The sequence below is a fragment of the Paroedura picta genome, chromosome 4 (assembly GCF_049243985.1).
Source record: "Paroedura picta isolate Pp20150507F chromosome 4, Ppicta_v3.0, whole genome shotgun sequence".
NCBI lineage: Eukaryota > Metazoa > Chordata > Lepidosauria > Squamata > Gekkonidae > Paroedura > Paroedura picta.
The window spans coordinates 124,039,140-124,061,049 of NC_135372.1; the positions used below are offsets into that span (position 1 = coordinate 124,039,140).

General features: G+C 46.5%; 1 protein-coding gene across 3 annotated transcripts in view; it reads right to left on the reverse strand.

The window, feature by feature from the left end:
- The window catches only part of GDAP1L1 (ganglioside induced differentiation associated protein 1 like 1), a 47,325-nt gene that overhangs the window by 11,029 nt on the left and 14,386 nt on the right, over positions 1–21,910 (reverse strand). For all 3 annotated transcript variants that reach the window (XM_077335507.1, XM_077335506.1, XM_077335505.1), the window contains exons 2-3: positions 21,214–21,406; positions 9,933–10,106 (exon numbers count right to left, since the gene is read on the reverse strand). In XM_077335507.1, coding sequence (XP_077191622.1) covers positions 9,933–10,106; positions 21,214–21,406 — 367 coding nt within the window. The remainder of the gene's footprint in view (positions 1–9,932; positions 10,107–21,213; positions 21,407–21,910) is intronic.

The window sequence follows — 21,910 nt, forward strand, 5'->3', positions numbered from 1 at the left end:
GAGGGCCCTGAGCAAAGGGTCATAGTGGAGGGCCTGCTAACGAGGTCCTCTTGGCCTGCTAAGCAGGGGCTGCTAACGAGGGCCTCCCGGCCTGCTGACTACCCGCTAAGGAGTTCTGTCCTGGCCCTGCTAATGAGCTGGCCAGCCCATGCCCACCCCACTTGATCTGGCTGCGAGCTGCAGCACTGGGATGGAAGACCACCAGGAAAGTCCAGGGTCACTCTTACCCAAAGGTAGGCAATGGCAAACCACCTTGGAAAGTCTCTCTCAAGGAAAACGCAGCTGCAGCAAAAAGAGTCAGACTGCTGCCCCCTTACTGGCCCCAAATTTCTTAGGGCCATTTCCCACGGCGATCTTTGTTGCAAATTGTTTGCGGAATGAAAAATCGCCATTTAAAATAGTGGAATTCGTCGTTTTGCACACCTGGCTTTGTAGTGGAATCAGTTGCGTTTTTTAGCGTTTCCCACAGGCTTCCGGTCTCGGCAGAAATCGCTAGAAAGGAAGCGCTATTGCCAAGCTTGTCCCGCCCCTGGCCGTCAAGCAGCCAATGGGCAGCCGTTAGCATGCTCCCAAACAGCCCCTTTCCCTTTAAGAAAGCTTTTTTAAAAAAAAAAACAGACCCATAGCAACGAATCTACGTAGATTCCTTGCACTGGAGAGACCCATCCAGCTGCCTAATGTGATCTATCGTTTGATTGTATGATCGTTGGCACGCTGGCTCGAGTGATAAAAAAAAATTCCCCCCCCCCCTTCTCACGGGCTCGATTTTCGGCTGAATTTATGTGTAAAAAATAAAGGGACTTTATTTCAGCAAACGGGCTTTTATGTGGTTTGTGCTTAGTGACTAAAGGTGAAGGACTGAAGCCAGGGAAGCCTCTAAACAGAAAGAGGCTCGCCGGTGCGTTTATCCCCGCTCGCTCCGAGAAAAAAAAATGGCGATCGCTTCGCCGGAAGTTTGGAGGAGAGATCCAGGGGGAGGGACTTTGAAGAACCAGCTACAATGGTAACGCACAGGTCTTTAGCGCTACTGTTGCAGATTGGTTGCAGGAGTGTATCGCTATCCGGAGGGTGAATCCAGTTTTCTGGATTCCCCTGAAAGCGCCACAACGAAGCGCTTATTGCTGATCGGTTTCAGGATTGTTGCAGATTGTTGACGACGTCGTGCGTTATGGCAAATTAGTAGCGTTTTCAATCGGCAACCATTGTGCTATTTTTAAGCCGTGGGAAATGCCCCTTAGTGTCCCCCTACTGCCCCCAAATTCCTTACCACCCCCTGGATACTTCTACCACCTCTGGGGGGGGGAAATACCACCCCCTTTGGAATCCCCTACCCTAGAATTACAACTCATCTTCAGGCACCAGAGATCAGTTCCCTGGAGCAAATGATGCTGTGGAAAGTGGACTTTATAACACTGGACCCTTCTGAGATCTCTATCCTGTCCATATCCCATCCTCAAATCTCCAGGAGTTTTCCATCCTGGATCTGACAACGCTACGCCTGCCCACCCCCTAGCCCATGGCCAGGGGGAACCCAACAACCCTAGATAGATGATTGCATGAGAAGAAGTGTCAAGGTGTGCAACCTTTGAAGGAGCAATTAAAAACTCTCAGGTAAGCATTACATGCCTTCATGAGCCACAGGTTGTTCTAGGGCAATGGTTCTCAACCTTTTTATCACCGGGGACCACTCACTGCCGGGGACCACTCAACGCCTTTTACTGAGGCCCGGTGGGGGGGGGGGTAGTTTACTCCTCTACTCTCAACCACTGCCCTAACGCTCTCCGATCGCTATGGTAATGTTTAAGCATCCCTTCAAAATACGATACAGACACGCCACAACAATGAACATAAGGAACATTTTATTTTCATGGAAATTTTAACTCATGACAATGACAAATCAATGGGAACCCTGAGCTTGTTTCTCTGCAACGAGATAGTCCCATCTGGGAGTGATGGGAGACAATGACACCCAAAGTGTGTTGTAAAGGGCTTGGGGGGAGAAGGCGTCCTTGGGGGCCCACCTCCAGTTAGTCGAAGGACCACATGTGGTCCGCAGCCCACAGGTTGGGGATCACTATTCTAGGGCACAGCAATACAGAGAGTAGGTCCTGCAGTAGGAATATTAGATTATCTACTGATCTAACCTCATGGAAATATGGGACACACATTTCCCCCATAGATCATGGTGAACGTTGGGGTTCATTAGACTGTATTTTGCACTTAATATAATTTCCAAACAACCTTCCATATGGAAGCCCATATAGACAGCAATGGCAGTAATCTATCAGAAAGGTTACCCAAGCACATTGTTTTGTACATCTCTATTGAGTACTGGGAATATGCATGACTACAAGAGACTTGTCTGCAGGCAAAACAGTGAATTAATTCAGCAGTAATAACTGGTGTTCATCCTTCTCCTGCCCTGACTTTGCACCTCCCCAAAGTGATAATTTGTAATTATCACAGCATCATTAGCTCAGCGAAACCTATGGCGGTCTTACAAAACAGACTCTTGGCAGCCCTCTATTTCCCAGCGTGACCAATGTGATTTAAGATCCCTTCCACAACCCCATCACTCTCTGTCTCTCCACGGTCAACTTATTGGATGACTAAGACCAGGAGGGCACAATTATTATCCAATCTAGCCTCTTCTGTGGCTGAGAAGGTCATTGAGCTGATTTGCTTTATGAAAAGGGAAAACGATCATGCCGTTTGCTGAGGCTGCAGTTTTGGAGCAGGAAAGGTTAGAGCGGCTGGAATGGCAGAGAGGGTTAAGCATTGCAGCCGCACTGCTCTCGAGTCTGTGGTGGGAAACCAGATGTTCTGATCACTTAACAAATCTAGCCTTAGGCTTCCAGTCTCACCCCGCCGAGGCTGATGCTGAGTCTATAAGATAATTTGGAAAATGGTACATTAGCCCTTATACCTGTGCAATTGCATTATATAGTCTGCTGGCTCAAAATAAGCACAGAAGACAAAAGAAAGTCCTTAAATACAGTATTTTACAACCCCTGTAAACCCCTGAATCAGGCCATTGATCTACCATTGATCAGTATTATCTGCTCCAACTGGCAGTAGCTCTCCAAGGTTTCACGTCTACTAGGGTCCCTTGTCATGTAAGAAGATCATAGTCTCACGAAGGGTGCTTGCACTCGAAAGCTCACACCTTGAATAAATCTTTGTTGGTCTTAAAGGTGCTACTGGACTCTGATTTTATTGTGCTACTTCAGACCAACATGGCTACTCATTTGAGTCTACTAGGGTAGTCAGTTATCAGGAGAAGAAAAGGGCCAATCCCTTTCATGGAGGCTTAATGAGATGTTATGATTTACCTCCGTGCCACAAAAAGCTTCACCTGCTCATTTTCCATGCATTAGAAGAAGAGTTGGTTCTTATATGCCGCTTTTCTCTAACCAAAGGAGGTTCAAAGTGGCTTACGGTCGCCTTTCCTTTCCTTTCCCACAACAGACACCCTGTGAGGTGGGTGAGGCTGAGAGAGCCCTGAAATCACTGCTCGGTCAGAACAGCTTTATCAGTGCCGTGGCGAGCCCAAGGTCACCCAGCTGGTTGCATGTGGGGGAATGCAGAATCGAGCCTGGCATGCCAGATTAGAAGTCCGCACTCCTAACCACTACATCAAACTGGCTCTGAAAGTGAGAAGACATCCTTCTCCAGATCTGTTGCCAACCCTACTATCTGATCCTCTTCAATGGAAATGCCAGGTATTGAACTGAAGATCATCTGATATTTATTTATTTATTCAGTTTGTATACCACTTCTCCCCATGGATCGACTCAGGGCATTTCACAACATAAAATGAACATCAATAAACATCATTATCTGTCAATAAAACCATCATAAAACCATAACAACTATAACTACCACACCCCTACCCATTTATCTCCAACTATCAGGTCCCTTGATGGTATTCCAAGGAAGAGGAAAGAGAACTGTATGAAAGCTTAGAGAGGCGGCGGGGGGGGGAGGGAACGGAGAAAGGAAGAAGGAAAGGCGAGGGGGACTCAACTGGATTTTAGGCTGCCATTGTCTCAACCATAGGCCTGGTGAAGAGAACTTTGATAGCTCTATCGGAGCCCAAATCTTGGCTGGCAACTCATTCCAGCAAAAAATTAGGGTTGCCAACCTGCTGAAGGTGTCTGGTAGGGCTGTCATATCCCCCCTGGCCAACTGCGGGCAGGGGGCTCCTGGGAATTGTAGTCCATGGACATCTGGAGGGCCGCAGTTTGACTACCCCTGTCCTAGAGGTTCTGTTTTTTTATATATATTATTTTATATAAACGCAAGCTCTGAACCGTCCAGATTACTGACAACATAACCATTAAAAGGACTTAAGGATTCACTCTTGCTTTGTAAAACTAAAAAGACCTGGGTATGTCATTGGGGATTCCGCTTTTTAAAAGAAATAACAAGGTAGACTATGGGAAACTAAAATAAACTTTAAAGCACAACGTCTCCCTTCCTGGGTATGCTCTGCAGTTGCGAAATCTTGATGCAGGCTGCAAAATGCACGTTGGAATGTAACTTCCCCATTCACCTCACTCCTGAAGGTTGCAAATTACACTTCATCCTTCATTTCCTGTTTTGGATCCCTAGTGAAGCTCCTCTCAAGAGCACTGCTTTTAAAACCTGCCCTAAATGCTTCCGATGGCATATCGGGCTGCTACTTCATCTACAGCAAATCAATAGTCTAAAAACTGAGCCCTGTTGACCGCCCCGCCTTTCCTCCCATTTGCCATGCATACAAAACAGACATTAGAGAAATCATGTTTTATTAATTGCAAATTCTATCTAGTAAAAATACATGCCTGCCGGCCAAGCAAATGAATATTCAGCAGGGACTGCCCAGTGGGCAGTTTGTAAAAGCATCAGGAACAGAGCTACACCCTTCTAAGTCCACAAAAGTCAATGGTCTCTGTGCTTCGGATGGCTTTGTTAATATCATACGCAGGGGCCAAAACCAGGGTGGTACTAGTTGGTGCACCACTAGGGGCTGCCAGCCCTCCTGCTATGGCTGGAAGTCTCCCATGGATGGCCCTCGTTGCTTACCATCACTCTGCACAAATAATGCTGAGATCCTATGCACCACAATGTCATTTCTGGGCTTCCCAAGGGGCCAGAAGGGATGCTGTGGCACACAGGTTGTTCTGGAATGCCTCTAATCCTAGAGTGCGGATTTGCTCTGGGGAAAACCAGGGGGGGGGGACAGGAACTGATAAGAGCTTCCACTGAGAAATCCAGAGTCTGTTTTTTGGTTTGAGGGGGTAGGGGGCATCTATGGTGACTGACGCTATTCACGTCCTACCCACGCTGCTGATGACCCACACTTCACCCTTCTAATGCTCTCAGCGCTGTCTGCTAAAGGTTTTCCCTGGCTCACAGTTCACTTACAGAAGGCTTTCTCAACCAGGGTGGTTTCTTGATAGCCATGGAAGGGTTTCCTGAGTGGGTGGGAGCTAATCAATTTTCAATATATTTTTAAAATGTGTTAAATTTACAATGGCGTGATATGACCATATATGGTCATGTAAACCCACCTACCCACCCTCCCAAAATGGCCAATCATGGGCCTGGAGGAGGTGGGGAGAGGAGGACTCTCAACCATGTTCCGCACGATTGTGCCACTTCTGGGGTTCCTTGAAGCCTGAAGAATGTTTCATGGGTTTCTCAATGGTAAAAAAGTTGAGAAAGGCTGACTTACAGGAACATCAGGATTTTAAGAGATACTGAGGAAAATACTGCCCTTCAGCTATGATGACTGTAAGCAGAGCAAGGTGCCTAAATAGGGTGGGAAAATTTCTGGCAGTTTGGGGGTGGATCCGGTGGAGGGGAGGGACCTGAGCAAGGTATGATACCATAAAGACCACTCTGTAGCTTGGAGTTGAATTATAATTCTGGGAGATCTTTAGGCCCCAGCTGGAGGTTGGAAGCCTTAGTGCCAAAGCAACAAGGTAGCATATAAAGGGATTTCAGGGCAATAGTTTAAAAATGTCACTGACATTATTACAGTAAAATTGTACTTGTTAATGTAATGTTAGGAACTGTATTTGGGCTTTGCAGAAGGTTTATGTACTTTAGTGCAACTTATAAGGAAGTCATCTATTTTCCATTCATTTATTTGATGTCTCACCTGGAAAGCTGGCAGTCCCTTCCTTACTTTTAACCAAAGCAAAGCCAGTTTGGTGTAGTGGTTAGGAGTGCGGACTTCTAATCTGGCATGCCGGGTTCGACTCTGCACTCCCCCACATGCAGCCAGCTGGGTGACCTTGGGTTCACCACAGCCCTGATAAAGCTGTTTGGACCGAACAGGAATATCAGGGCTCTCTCAGCCTCACCCACCTCACAGGGTGTCTGTTGTGGGGAGAGGAAAGGGAATGCGATTGTAAGCCGCTTTGAGACTCCTTCGGGTAGAGAAAAGCGGCATATAAGAACCAACTCTTCTTCTTCTTCCTCTTCTTCAAATTGATTACTTTTATAAAGTTTCAAAAGCAGTTGCTTCAGTGTACTCACACCTACATTGCCGTTATGGGATTCTCTCTCACACATATAACCACATATACCAGTGGATTAGAAAATAAAGTTCTTGTGTATCCTTGATCAGCATTTAACTCAGGAGCTGAAAGTGACTAAGGAAGATAAATAGGAAGCACAGGGAAAGATAAAGGGGAAACCAGAGTAATGTGCTGGAGTCTGAACATAAATCACCTGAATCTTAGTGGAACTGATGGCGCATGAACCATCTATCTCTCTCCCGGTTCTGCCCACCTGGGTTTGGCAGCCAGATGATAATCTTTGTGTAAGCAACGCCAGCAGTGCCCAGGCTAGCCATAGGTGTCATTAACCCAGGGAACAAAATGCATCATTTAAAACAGTGCCTCCTGTTGGCAGACTAGTTAATGTATGTATCAATAGGGACACATATATTTAAGGGCTGTAGTGACAACAATGAGCCTCTTGTGGCGCAGGATGGTAAGGCAGCTGACATGCTGTCTGAAGCTCTGACCATGAGGCTGGGAGTTCAATCCCAGCAGCCGGCTCGAGGTTGACTCAGCCTTCCATCCTTCCGAGGTTGGTAAAATGAGTACGCAGCTTGCTGGGGGGTAAACGGTAATGACTGGGGAAGGCACTGGCAAACCACCCCGTATTGAGTCTGCCATGAAAACGCTAGAGGGCGTCACCCCAAGGGTCAGACATGACTCGGTGCTTGCACAGGGGATACCTTTACCTTTTTACCTTTCGTAACAACAATAAGGGTGGGTTTCTGCAGCAATGGAATTCAGATATGAGCATACTTATGCATGAGTATAGGCATACATGTTCTTATCCCTAGATCAGACTTTCCCTATTCCCTAGATCAGACTTTCACAACCAGCGTTGTGTGAAAGATAAGTGTTCTTTTTTTGTGTGTGATGGCAGCTGGAAAATGAACAGCCAGAATCCAGCAAAGAAATTAAAGTGTAATCCCCTGTGACACTATTATGACCGTCACTGTCCAGAGGGGAGCTGCATTCCAAGAAGATGCCCTTGTGCAGAGTTATCTTAGACACCGTCAGTGTTTCACGAAGGCTTGTATGTCAAGCACAGAGTCAGATGCCAATTCATTCCTGTCCCTGTAACCTAATCTGCATTGTCTACAGCAGGGATGATCCAGGGCAGCCAGGGGCCGGAAACCCCAGCCTTAACCTGTATATACTGGGGAAGGTCCAGCAAAAAGTGGAGCACTTTTTAAAGCGCCATTGATTTCACTGGGAGAGTTAAGGACACACCCCCATCCCCCAACACCAGTGAAAATGGATCAGGAAATATGTAATATGAACGTCCCAAGTCTGAAACTCTAAGGCAGGGGTAGTCAAACTGCGGCCCTCCAGATGTCCATGGACTACAATGAGCCCCTGCCAGCAAACGCTGGCAGGGGCTCATGGGAATTGTAGTCCATGGACATCTGGAGGGCCGCAGTTTGACCACCCCTGCTCTAAGGAGAATGGCTGCCAGTTGGCACAGAGGACAGTGATGTTGATAGATCTGTAGTCTGGCTCAGGAGAAGGCAGGCTCCTGTGTTCGGGTACGGCTGAGCTGTAACTTTTTAGTTATGCCCAAAGTGAGCTGATCCTGGGAATATGCATGCTTTTGTTTTATTCCATCACAGCAAGACAGGCTATTATTCTTGAGCTCTCCCTCCAGGCCTGTGGTTCCATTCTCTGACTTCCTGCCAATTTTGTTTTACCACTTTGGTCATGTTGAATCTGGATTCCTCAAGCTGTAATTGTCTCTAATTAATTCCAAGAACTAAAGGCACTCATAAGCATACAGCTTAAAGGGCTAGATGTCTGTGATTGTGAGTAAATGGTGTAATATAAACCGGGCAAAGCATAGAGCTATATCCTGTAAGGCTTATTTCTGCACTGGGCATCGTTGCTCCTTGTGCACACCAATGTGCACATGTCAATTAGTAAGAAGAAGAGCCTTTTTAAATACCCCACTTTTCATGACCCAAGAGTCCCAAAGCTACTTACAAATACCTTTCTCTTCCTTTCCCCATGATACCATGTGTGGTAGGTTGGGCTATGAGAGTTCTAAGAGAATTGCTCTGCAAGAACAGGTCTAAGGGAACTGTGACTAGACCAAGATCACCCAGCTGGCTGCATGCGAAGGAGCAGAGAATCAAACCCAGTTCTCCAGATTACAGTCTTAACCACTATATGATACTGGAGCAGTTCATGTTTGCCAGAGATGTTTGTCCTGGTTGTGGCATCAAATACGCACACGATGAATTGCAGATTGGTGTTTTTAAACACTCATGGAGATCTACTTGAGTGCCCTGACTTTACATGTGCAAAGTCGGAAATTGTACCACTGGCACCCATATGACAAATGCAATTGTAATAAAAATAATATTTTGTAGCCTGCCCTTCCCGGTAGGCACAGGGTAAGTAGCAATATAAAATGTACAAAATAATACAATTTACATAGTTAAAACAATATATAGTTTGGGATTAAAATTAAATAATTAAAAGCCGCCTCCTAAAAAAACGTTACGGGGGGGGGACTAGTTTAATAGGCAATGCTTTGTGAATGGGGTACTTTTCTGTATCGAGATATCTAAAATGGCTTATCATAGTAGCAGTTAGGACAGTCACACACATCCTGAACTCAGGAACTCCAGTGAGTTAGACTGGAGCCTTGTTCCCAGAGCCAGTACTTCTCCCCACACCATCCCGCACCCCACAGCACAGGAGCAGCAGAACATCTGATTTGCGGGCTCGCTTCGGCAGCACATATACTAAAATTGGAACGATACACAGATTAACATGGCAAGAATGACTTGCAAATTCATGAGTTCTATCTGGTTTGTATACAAAAGATCCAGTGTTCAACCCCAGGCATCGCCAGTCAATTCCATAGTATCGTGAAAGACTTTGGGCCTTTGAGACCTTGGAGAGCTGCTGTCAATCAGAGTAAATACTGACTTTGATGGGTCAAAGGTCTGATTCAGTATCAGTCAGCTTTCAAATGTGTTCAAAAGGATCACTTCCCCTGGGAAGATACATAATGCCAGGTATAGTGAACTGGTTCCTTCCCATCCAGCAGCATCATCTCCCACACTGATCACACACTACATACCAGGTGGGACTTGGGGATGCCCTGAAATTATATCTTATCTCCAGAGATCAGTCCTCCTAGAGAAAATGGCTGATTTGGGGGGTGGACGCCATAGCATTATACTCAACTGACATCTCTTCCTGCCCCAAATCCCTCCAGCTCTCAGCTCTACCTCCAAAATCTTCAGGCATTTCCCAACCCTGTGCTGTTTGTTTAGGAGAAGGGAAACTTGCAAGATCCCAATCCCTCCATGACTGTGACATGACCACGTGACCACCTAGTCCTCGGCAACCCTGCTTTACTGGGCCACTTACTGCGGATCTCGGTTGTAGCATACTTTGGAATCATGGAGTCTGTGGTGAGCTCTGGGTGAAGGATGCATCCGTGCGTGTAAGCATCCATGGGCAAGGAGTCCAGGAGTTCTCTGTACTGCATCACTCTGGAATGAAGGAGGCTCCCCGCTTCTGGAATTAGCTGGGCAACGTTTTCTGAAATGCAACAAGAAGAGGGGGAAAAACTAAAATGAAAGATCCCTTTAATTATGAAATGATTTTTAGGTTCTTTTTAGTAATACACATTCTGCATTCTAAATAAATTATAAACAGTGCATGGAATCCAGAGATTATCCAAGGACAGGAAGGAGGATTTCTGCTTGATTCTTCCTTCCTGCCGTAGACTACCAGCCCTACTCACTTGCTGTTCTGGCAGGTGCTGGGTCCTCCGGGGGCAGTATTTTAAGGGGCATTTAAGGCTTCAGCAGGAGAGTAAAAAGCCATGCTCTGAGGACAGAAAACCCTTCTGCCTGGCTGCTGAAATATACCCTGGGATCTGAGCTACTAACTGCATTCATTTAGTGTTGATGGATTATTTTGCAAAGAGCTAGACAACTGGAGCAATCATGATGGAACACAAGCTGACAAAGGTTCTCCAGCTGCTGCCTGTGTGTTCATAACATGTAATCATGATGTTAGCCCCATTCTTGATATTGCTTTTTGGGTCTGCACCAGATTTACAAAGTATAAAGGCTTGGGGAATCCCTGGAAATTTGGGAGTGATAGCTAATCTCCCAGTGGGGTCTGGAGATCTCCCAGAACTATAACTCAATTCCAGTCTTGAGAGATCCCCTGGAGAAAACCACTACTTTGGACGGTAGATTCTGGCATTGCACCCCACCAAGTTCCCACCTCTTCCAAAACCCTGCCACCATAGGAATTTCCTAACCCTAACTGAGCTGGCAACCCTGGTGCCAGAGGAGGACAAAGTCAGGGTCATGGCAGGCCCATGAGGACAGGAAGAGCCACTCCTGCCCACCCTATGGAAGCCTGCAGAGGACTAACAATGCCCTGCATGGTTTCATGGCACATCCTGGCACTGCAGGACAACCCAGGGCATAGTTTGTGTAGCAATCCTACCATCCAGCACACTACACACAGAAACACACACACATACCCGCGTGATGGAACCTACCTGCCACCATCACATTTCCCAGGGGAATTCCTTTTAGCAGGACACCGGATGTCCTGCTGAAATGTGTCCCCCACAACACATACTTCCATGCTGGAGATGATCCAATGCTGAAATATGTCCCCTGTGAGGACTCTGTACACTGTGGTGTATGCAGCTGTACTAGCAGCAGCCTGGAATGGCACCGCTGGTGCAGAATCGCCCTCTGACAGGACTACTTGGTCAGAACAGTACTATCAGGACTGTGACTAGCCTAAGGTCACCCAGCTGGTTGCATGTGGAGGAATGGGGAATCAAACCTGGCTCACCAGATTATTATCTGCTGCTCTTAACCACTACACCATGCTGGCTCTGCCTGGAGTTGTGTCTGAGTGTTTAACATTTGACTGTAGATTATTACAAGTTTTCATGATTTTTTTTCTACATTCAAGTTTGTGTAGTAATATATATGATTTTAAAGACCAAAAAGCCTAGAAAAGAAATCTGACCGTGTAAGAGGCATTCATATTTTGTGACCCAGTTCTTGTTTCCTGGGCGCAAAACCTATAATTTAGGTCTTTAAAGTGTCTGTATGAATTATAAGGTTTATGGTTGCTCATTTGATCTGGTAATTTTCCTTTCAGCTCTAGCTGGGTTCAGGCTCCCATGTCCAAATCCAGTGCTCAGTTCACTGATTGTCCTCCCAAGACCTCCAGAGTTTGGCTCCTCCTGCTCATAACCGGCAAGTTTTTGCTTCTCAGATTTGGGCATGAATTATTTACAGACTCATTCACCCAGTCCGTTTCAACATCAAAGCATCTTCATGTTGTTAACCTTATTTCTCCTCCTAACCCATTCCGCTGGGGTGACAGCAGGCGTCCAGCTCTTGATCGCAGTCATTTCTAAAAACTCAGAGGGATTATGCTTGACTAAGGAAAACCATATATTTCTTCTCAATCTCTGAGCCATCTTTTATAGGAACATTCATTTTCATCGGTCCCAAAGGCCACTTTTTATGGGCACGGCGTCAATTTGATAACATGGCTCAGAAATATTCCTGTCATCAGTGTGTTTGGTTGTATAACGTTCATAATCATTATTCTGGATCTCATTCTTGATCTGAAAACAAAGGAATATTCAGAGAATCATTCCATAAGCACGAGCCAGTATCTCTTGCCAGTAAACGGCCTGCATTCTGTCTTGTTGTTATGTTGTTAGGTGCGAAGTCGTGTCCGAACCAACGCGACCCCATGGACAATGATCCGCCAGGCCTTCCTGTCCTCTACCATTCCCCGGAGTCCATTTAAGTTTGCACCTACTGCTTCAGTGACTCCGTCCAGCCACCTCATTCTCTGTCGTCCCCTTCTTCTTCTGCCCTCAATTGCTCCCAGCATTAGGTTCTTCTCCAGGGAGTCCTTCCTTCTCATGAGGTGGCCAAAGTATTTGAGTTTCATCTTCAGGATCTGGCCTTCTAAGGAGCAGTCAGGGCTGATCTCCTCTAGGTCTGACCGGTTTGTTCGCCTTGCAGTCCAAGGGACTCGCAAGAATCTTCTCCAACACCAGAGTTCAAAAGCCTGCCAATGAAAGTGCGTCTAGTCAAGGCTATGGTCTTCCCAGTTGCAATGTATGGCGGTGAAAGTTGGACATAAGGAAGGCCGAGCGTCAAAGAATTGAGGTTTTTGAATTCTGGTGCATTTTGTCTAGCGGTATGTAATTCCACCACAGTATGGTTGCCAACTCTGGGTTCGGAAATACCTGGAGATTTCAGGCTGCAGCCTGGGAGAGTAGGGTTTAGGAGAAGGAAGCACCTTGGTGGGATACAGTGGAAATAAATGTTTTAAATAAAAATGATTTGTGTAGTTTGGAGATCAGTAGTAATTGATTGTTGGAACACAGGCTACTACACTAGCTACTTCTAGCAAAGCCATCTTGGTGCAGTGGTTTAGAGCAGCAGATTCTAATCTGGAGAAGGGGGTTCATTCCCCACTCCTCCACATGCAGCCAGCTGGGTGACCTGGGGCCAGTCATAGTTCTCTTAGGGCTGTTCTTGCAGAGCAGTTCTTTTAGAGCTCTCTCAGTCCTATCTACCTCACGGGGTGCCTGTTGTGGAAGAGGAAGGGAAAGGTGTTTGTAGGCCTTTTCCGGACTCTTCCAGGTAGTAAAAAGCAGGGGATAAACAAGAACAGCTATTCTTCTGATTTCAGGAGATCTCTAGCCCCACCTGGAGGCTGGCAGCCCTACCCATCAGAATAAGAGAGGGGAAGGGGCACACCTGCAGCGTTGGGCTGCAGGTTGGACTTTGAGCCCGGGCAGGTTGCCCCACCTCTTCCTGCTCCTGCACAGGGAAGAGGGGAGTTCATTTGGCTTATGGAGGGCTTAAAGGGGAACAATGCAGGTGGGACAAGTGTTCTGTGATTCCCCCCCCCCCCCCGGCCCCTGTTTTTTTAAAATATGGTATATCTCCTTCTTGGTTTCAAATGAAATGGGCCAGCTTGTTCACATTGTATCTACTATGATATTCCATGGCTCCTCCCGCCCCCCCCCCCCCAGCCCATATCATTCACTGAATATAGAGTCTTCCTGTTTTGAGCCAAAATTATTTTTGCAGCTAATAAATTGCCAGTTAAGTCTCTGCCTCGAGATTTCATTGTGCCTTTTAAAACGACCTAATGGTATAATTGCAGAGTCAATAAACAGATTATGTCCTATCATTTCATGCAAGACTTTGAACATCCTTCGGCTATCATAGATCTGTTTCTCAAGCAGATATCCTTGTGCCTAACAGGAGGGGTAGCCAGGGTAGTAGAAGGTCTCCACAATCCATTGCCATCCTATGGTCCCCTGAAAATGCCCCAACGGCCCCGACCAAGGATTTTACCTGCAGCGAGTCAGGAATTAACCCCAGCAGCATAGAACCATGTACTAGCCTTGAGCAAGGGGGTAAACTGCGTCGGTTGCTGAGAAGGTATTTTTTATATATGCTGCTGGTAGGCCTCCCACTTACTCACTTCGGTCCAAACTTCCTGTTGCCGAGGAACTGATAAATAGGAAGTAAATAGCTCCACGTAGCCATTTATTTATTTAGTTCACATCAATAGGTCCGTGAAATAAATTTTAAAAAGTAGTGACAGCCAGGCTCTCACAGGTACGTGGAACACATACCTGCTCCAGGGCTCCTTGCTCCCTCCCCCTCCTTCTCACCCTCTATCCCTCTCTCTCACACTGACACACACACACACACAGACTCCTGCTCCCCCACTTCCTCCCCTTCCCTCTTCCTTCCAGGGCCTCCTCCCTGGTCCCCCCCCCAGACACACACACACACACAGAAACAAACAAAGATTCCTTCCCCTTCCCTCGCCTCTTGTCACCTCCTCTGGTCTCATGGGCACTGCCTTGGTCTGTGCCAGTATTGTCGCCAGTGCCCTGGCCCTTGGAGGACTCATGGGCAGCAGCCCAGCCCCCAGAGGCCTTGTGTGCACTGCCTCAAGTAACGGGAGTAGCCTGCATGGCATTTTTCCATCTACGCCAAGCAAAGTTACTAGTGCTCTATCTGTCCATGGATTGCTTGGCCACAGTTACCTCCAGTGGTCACCTTGGATTTCTGTAACTTGCTCTATGTGGGCCTGCCCTTGTCTCTGATCTGGAAATTGCAGCTGGTGCATCTTGGAGGGCCCATATCCAGCCTGTGCTGAGGCTGCTGCATTGGTTACCGGTTGCTATGAACACAAATCTAGCTCTTGGTGTAGTGGTAAAGAATGCAGGCCTCTAATCTGGAGAGCCAGGTTTGATTTTCCCCCTTCCTTCACATGCAGCCAGACCTTGGATCAGTTAAAGTTCTCTTAGAACTGTGCTCACAGAACAGAGCTCTCAGTCCCACCAACTTCACAGGGTGTCTGTCGAGGGGAAAGGAAGGTGATTGTAACCCACTTTGAGAATCCTTTGGGTAGTATAAAATCCAACTCTTTTTCATAACATCGAATAGGCTCTTCGACTCCAAACATCAATGCAAAGTAGATCTGATGAGGACTGTGCTAGAATAATATAGTGATTGTTCTTGCTGGATTCAGATGCTGATTTAAAGTGATTTTAAAATGTTTTTCTTGCCTAAACCTATTACTGCTACTGAATCTAACACCACCCTGAGCCAGCTTGCCAGGAGGGTGACATAGAAATCATCAATCAAATACATAAAATAAATTGATTGTGAGTCAATGGGTGCCCTAAAGTTCTCCAAGAAGCAGGGCAGAGCAAGAATTTGAATCTGAGTCTCCGAGATCCTAGGACTCTGCTACACCACCTGAGTCCATAGCCTTATCAATCAACAAAGAAACTCTTGAGGACAAAGGTGTTTCGGAGTTATCATGGGTGTCAAAGAGCCTCCTGGTGCCGCACACAGTTGCTCCTTGGTTGATATTGTTTTATGCCCTTAAGGAGCTTGATCTGGAAGAACAACAGTATATTTAGACCAAAGACAAGGAGGAGGTGCTCTAGGGTTGCCAGCTTTGGCTTGGGGAATACCTGGAACTTTGGGTGTGGGCCTGGGAGTGGGTGAGATTTTGGGCATGGAGGGACTTCAGTGGAATATAATGCAATGCAGTCCACCCTCCAAATCAGTTATTTTCTCCAGGGGGACTGATCTTTGTTGGCTAGAGAAGAGCTATAATTCCAGGGGATCTCCAGGTCCCACCTGGAAGCTGGCATCTGAAAAGTGTGATGTCTATCTTCATCAGAGAAATAAATTTAGAAAGGTTACATCTTTTGGGGATTCAGCAAAGACCAGTGCAGTGAACTATCCCAAAGTCTCATATTCTGCTGGCGACATCTCCTTACCCAGCTGAAATCTGCTAAAAGCAGTCAGAGGCAGTGGAGGGGGGGAGAGAAGAGGGGGGAAGGGAGAGGGGAGTTCATTTGAATGTGAGAGATTAAGCAACCAGGGATGCAGAGTCGCTGCCAAAGCTCCTTTTTCTCTTTGGGTCTATTTTAAGACCATTCTTCAAGCAGCCACTTGCACAGATGACAGGATCTGTGACACAGGCTGCAAAGCCCCCATTCAAACATCCCTCCTGAGCCACTGAGGTTTCTTAGCCTGGCAGCCTTTGGAACGAGAACTGGGGAAGAAGACTGCGAGGGAAACGATTCCAACACAAAGGAGGCTTATAAATCCCATGTAAACCTCGGTTGCTGCATCAATATGGAAAGTGAGACTCCAGTATATCATGGTTGGGATAAGGCCCTTCTGCTTCAAACAGGGGGAACTGGTTGGTGACCTTTGCAAGGAAACTTCAGTTGCCAAATTTCTCATGGAAAAGCAATTGTACACTTGTGTCCTATATCGGGGGTCATCAACCCCCGGTCCGCGACCCGATGCCGGGCTGCGAGAGCCTCGACCTGGTGAGCTTCTCGCTGCGGGGGGGACGGGGGGAGGGAGCCATGGCTCCCTCCCCCCATCCCCCCCGCAGCAGCCGATTAGCTCGTGGCCTGGCAAGCTTCTTGCTGCGGGAGGAGGGGAGAGGGAAGCGCAGCCACCGGCATGCCGGCGAAGGTTGCATTCTGGGGGCGCAAACGTGCACGCACGGCGGTTTTACACATATGTGCATGCACAGAGCCACCACCCCACCGGGCGCAAACGTGCATGCGAAGCAGGTCCACGCATGCACATTTGCGCAAGGCTGCCATGCATGCGCGGGGGCCCAGGTCACCCTCTCCCCCCACCCCTTGGCAGCGGGCTGAAACCTCAAAAAGGTTGCGGACCGCTATCCTATATAATTTGGAAGTTTTCTTTGTGATTGTGGATGGGAAAGTGAGCCACATGGCAGCTTCCTAGCAGAAATGGCAATTTCTGGGAAGCAATGCCAGAGTTGCCAACCTTCAGTTGTGGCCTGGAGATTTCCCAGAATTACAATCGACTTCCAAACAATAGAGAACAGCTCTCCTAAAAAAAAAAATGCCTACTTTGGAGAATAGATTGTATGTCAAATGGCCACCTGAAGTTCTTCACTTCCCAAATCCTACCTCCCACAGGTATCACCCCCAAATTTCCAGGAATTTTGCCAATAGCTGACAACATCAAGCAACCACATAGGTGGGTCAAGGCAAACATAACCCTATCCAAGAGCACACTCCTCCACGTGAGATTTTTAAATCCAGGATTGCTATGGTGGAACACTAAGTTTGTGGCCACTCTCCAGTCTCCTTGGTCACTTGAAAAGGTTGGGTTATTCCAGAAAATACTGGCAGAAAACCACTGGAGGGAATGTGAGGGCAGGGACAAGGGGGGCATGGCATTGCATGCACTATGACATCACTTCCAGTAAAATCTAGAAGTGAGGATGGGTAACTCTTGGGGGCTTTTCGCACGCCTTCAAAATTGCACAATGGTTGCCAATTGAAAACGCTACTGATTTGCCGTTATGCACAACGTCATTGACAATCTGCCACACACCTGAAAACGATCTGCAAAAAGCGCTTCCTTGTAGCGCTTTCAGGGAAATCCCCAAAAGTGGATTCACCCTCCGGAAAGCGATACACTCCTGCAACCAATCTGCAACACTAGCGAAAAAGACCTGTGCGTTAACATTGTTGCGGTTTCTACAAAGTCCCTCCCCCTGGCTCTCTCCTCTGATCTTCCGGCGAAGCGATCGCCATTTTTTTTTCTCCGAGCGAGGGGGGATAAACGCACCAGCGAGCCTCTCTCTGTTTAGAGGCTTCCCCGGCTTCAGTCCCTCCCCTTCAGTCACTAAGCACAAACAACAGAAAAGCCCGTTTGCTGATGTATTTTCCCTTTATTTTTTACACATTCATTCAGCCGAAAATCGGGCCCGTGAGAGGGGGGGGTTCACTCGGAGGGAGCGTGGCAACGATGAAATTACAGCTCAAACACACCAGACAGCTGGATGGGTCTCTCCGTTGCAACGAATCAACACAGATTCGTTGCAATGGGTCTGTTTTTTTTTTTTTTAACTTTCTTAAAGGGAAAGGGGCTGTTTGGGAGCATGCTAACGGCTGCCCATTGGATTTTCAGCCGAAAATCGGGCCCGTGAGAGGGGGGGGATTTTTTTTTTTCACTCAGAGGGAGCGTGGCAATGAATAAATGACAGCTCAAACACACTAGGCAGCTGGATGGGTCTCTCCGTTGCAACGAATCAACACAGATTCGTTGCAATGGGTCTGTTTTTTTTTTTAAAAAAACTTTCTTAAAGGGAAAGGGGCTGTTTGGGAGCATGCTAACGGCTGCCCATTGGCTGCTTGACGGCCAGGGGCGGGACGAGCTTGGCAATAGCGCTTCCTTTCTAGCAATTTTTGCCGAGACCGGAAGCCTGTGGGAAACGCTACAAAACGCAACTGGATTCCACTACAAAGGCAGGTATGCATAACGACAAATTCCACTATTTTAAATGGAGATTTTTCATTCAGCAACCAATTTGCTACAAAGATCCCGGTGCGGAAAGCCCCTTGGAATTGCTGGAAACTCTATGGCAAAACCATAGAGTTTTTGTAGAAAACAGTACAGTAGCACCTTAAAGTCTACCAAACTTTGTGGCAGGGTATGGGCTTTCATGAGTCTCTGCTCAGTTCTTCAGTTATGCCACAATTGTGTTAGTCTATGGTGCTACTGGACTCTTACTATTTTCTACTGCTACAGACGGACTAACATGGCTGCCCATCTTGATCTATCTTCATAGAGTTTTGGGTTATTCATTGAACTACATGACATCTTTTCCAAGGAAGTGATAACATAGCATATATGAAGCATCCCCCCCACCCACCCTTCTGCTACCACACAGAATAGTGGAAGGGGATAAGGGTTGCCAGTGGGAGGACTCTCAGCTTGGGTGGAAGCAATGAAAGCACTCTCTGCTGAACAAGTCACCAAGATATGGGAACCGACTTTTATTATGAGGTGGTCACCCCATGTCTCTCTGGGTCAAACTACTTATCTGTATGTGTCACTCTGATGGCCCTTGCTCCAGTGCAAAGCATCAACAATAAACTTGCAATAGAAATGCACTGGGGGAAAGGAGGGTGTTTAACCCTTTCCCCCCAAATGTATTTATTTTATTTATAAAATTTGCATGCAACGTTTTTGCCCAATCAGGGCCACCAAGATGGCTAACGGTTAAAAGTTTCTTATAACATATAATAAACCTTCCTGTATAATAAGTTAACATCTTGGGTCTCTTCATCTAACATTTTGGGAACTGAACAAGCTGACTTTTGTAAAGACCAGTCTCCCGACTATGGTAAAATGAGGAACCCTCTTTGCAGCTTTTCTTGGTTCAAGACAAGCTTTTGATTCAATTATTATACCATAAAAACACCTAAAGCCAAAACTACAATACCTATTGAAAGGACATAAAACAGTAATTGTAACATAGGGCAGGAAGGAGGGATCACTGAGAGAATAGAGAAGTGCCTCAATCTTCACTTTGCAGTGGACTAGGGTATAAACTGCAAGGAGCTTTTATTCCAACCCCAGGTCGATTCAGTCCCTGCCATCTACACAGAATGCGATTTCCATTTTGATTTTGGGTGATTTAAATTTTCCTTCTGCAGCAAGAAGGATTGATCTGGAGTGACCCTACTTTTATTCTACGATATCTTAGAGTGCTTTTAATGCTCAATATTTCAAGATTCGGATTAAGAAAGCAAGCTGTTTTTGAACCTCTGTGGTAGAGACACCCTGATTGGCCAAAAGTGGCCATGTGACAAGCTTGCCTTAAAGGAGAAGCCCCTAATTTCTCTCAACTTCTGTCAGTCTTGGATTCTCTGCCTTCTTCAATCCTCTCTCCCTCACTCCAAGAAAAGAAAGAGGCTCCCTGCTTGGCTCCTCTCCCCCCCCCCTTCAAGAAAAGAAAGAGGCTTGGCTCCCCCCACCTTCTGAACTACCCTAACCACATGCAGAACACTTTTCAGTTTCAATGGGGGGGGGGGGAGAGGAAGACCTGAGTTCAAATCTATCTGAATTCAACAGGATTGACAATGGAATAAACAAAGTAAGTGCAGACTCTGCCTACGTCAGTTTTTCCTGCCACTTTAATAGAGGCTTCACATGTGGAAATGGGCAGCTGAAGCTCTTCATAGCATGGTGGCCAATGGCATCACTTGGTAACTAACAGGCCATCAAGCCTCTATTAAGGGCCAGGGCGTTTTCTGTAACCTTTTTTGTATGGTGAACTGTTGGGTGCTTTGCTCAGGTTGACAACAGTAGAGTATCTGGGGGAGGTGAGGAAGTTTTCATCATTGCCCCTTTGGAACTGCAACTGCTTCCTCACAATTCCTTGCAGTAAGAAAACTGCCACTGGGCTTCACTGTAATATAATATGTAGTTGAGCCTCCAAGACAGTTAAGGCCATAAGGCTTATGACAAGTTACCCAGAGAGATCACACAATACCAAAAGAACAAATGCATATCTAGAAAGTGGAGATCCCCAGAACTGAACTGTATCTGCAGATGTTCCCTTCTCAACATGACTATTCAAAAACAACATCTTTTGACCAAAGAACGTAATGAAAACTTGCAGCCCTGTTGAGTTAACTGGCAAATTAAATCAATAAAGCATTTGCTGATCAATTTGTGAGGGCACTTCAGCCATTAGAACAGAGAGTTAAGTGTATGTTAAACAATAAGCCCAAAGCTATTTTGCTTCTGGCAAGTGATTGTAATAGGGAATTAAAAAGGGAAATGTTCAATATGACCGACCAACCAACACTTCTGTCACGATTACAGCTATTACAGGTGTATCCGAAGAAGTGAGCAGTGACTCAAGAAAGCTCCTGCCCTGCCACAAATCTTGTTAGTCTTTACAGTGCTATTGGACTCTTGCCCTTTCCTACTATTACAAAGACATCATCCATGCAAATTTATTTACAATGATTCACCTTCTGCTTTTTAAACTGATTACTTGACTTCCTTGTTTAATTCATTGGCGGCCCTGCTTACAAACTTTTCTCTACTTTCATTACCTAACCACCTAAGGCAGGGGTAGTCAACCTGTGGCATTTGCTGGCAGATGCTCCTGGGAATTGTAGTCCATGAACATCTGGAGAACCACAGGTTGACTACCCCTGACCTAAGTGATACGGGACTCAAGGGTGAAGATTCCTCCCTAGGACCCCTGACTTTGACCATTGCCTCATGTCTCATCTCACCTCCTGTGAAAGTCTTTTCCATGTAATCGATGATCTGATTGTAGTCGCTGATAATGTTGTCTCCATGGATGATCACAGGTACCTCTTCCCCAAGATTAAGCCGCATGAACCAGGGCTCTTTGTGCTCAGTCAGTGGCATGCTAACATCCCGCTCCTCGCATGGTAACCCTTTTTCTGCGATGACCAGGCGGACCTGGAGCAAGAAATGAAGAGATGATGCAGTGCTGTTCGCCAGCCTCATATAAAACTTGCACGGCACAAGGAAGCCTTGTGGCCATTTTGCACAATATTGCTACATCTGAACAATGTGGGTGGTGAGCACACATCAGATACTTCTTAGTGTTGTAACACAGCCCTGAGATTACCTTAGTTCATACTACCTTTATATAAATTACACCTGTGCATAGTTCCTAACATTGCCTAGACAAATGCTGGGATATTTTGGGGGGAGGGGTAGTGACTGGAAAAGGTGGAGTTTGGGAAGGATGTGGTATAAATTCTGGGTGAAATTTTCCCTAATCTCTTTGGTAAAGTCCATAGAGTCTAGTGGAAAGTCTTAGAATATAACGATGGAGGCCATTTTTGTCTTCCTGCTTGTAGCTGAGAATAGAGAAGGCTCTGCCAGCAGGTCAGGGCAACTGGGAAGCCTAGCACAGGGATGGACAGGAAAACGAAAATGGCCCAGAAACAAGCCAAA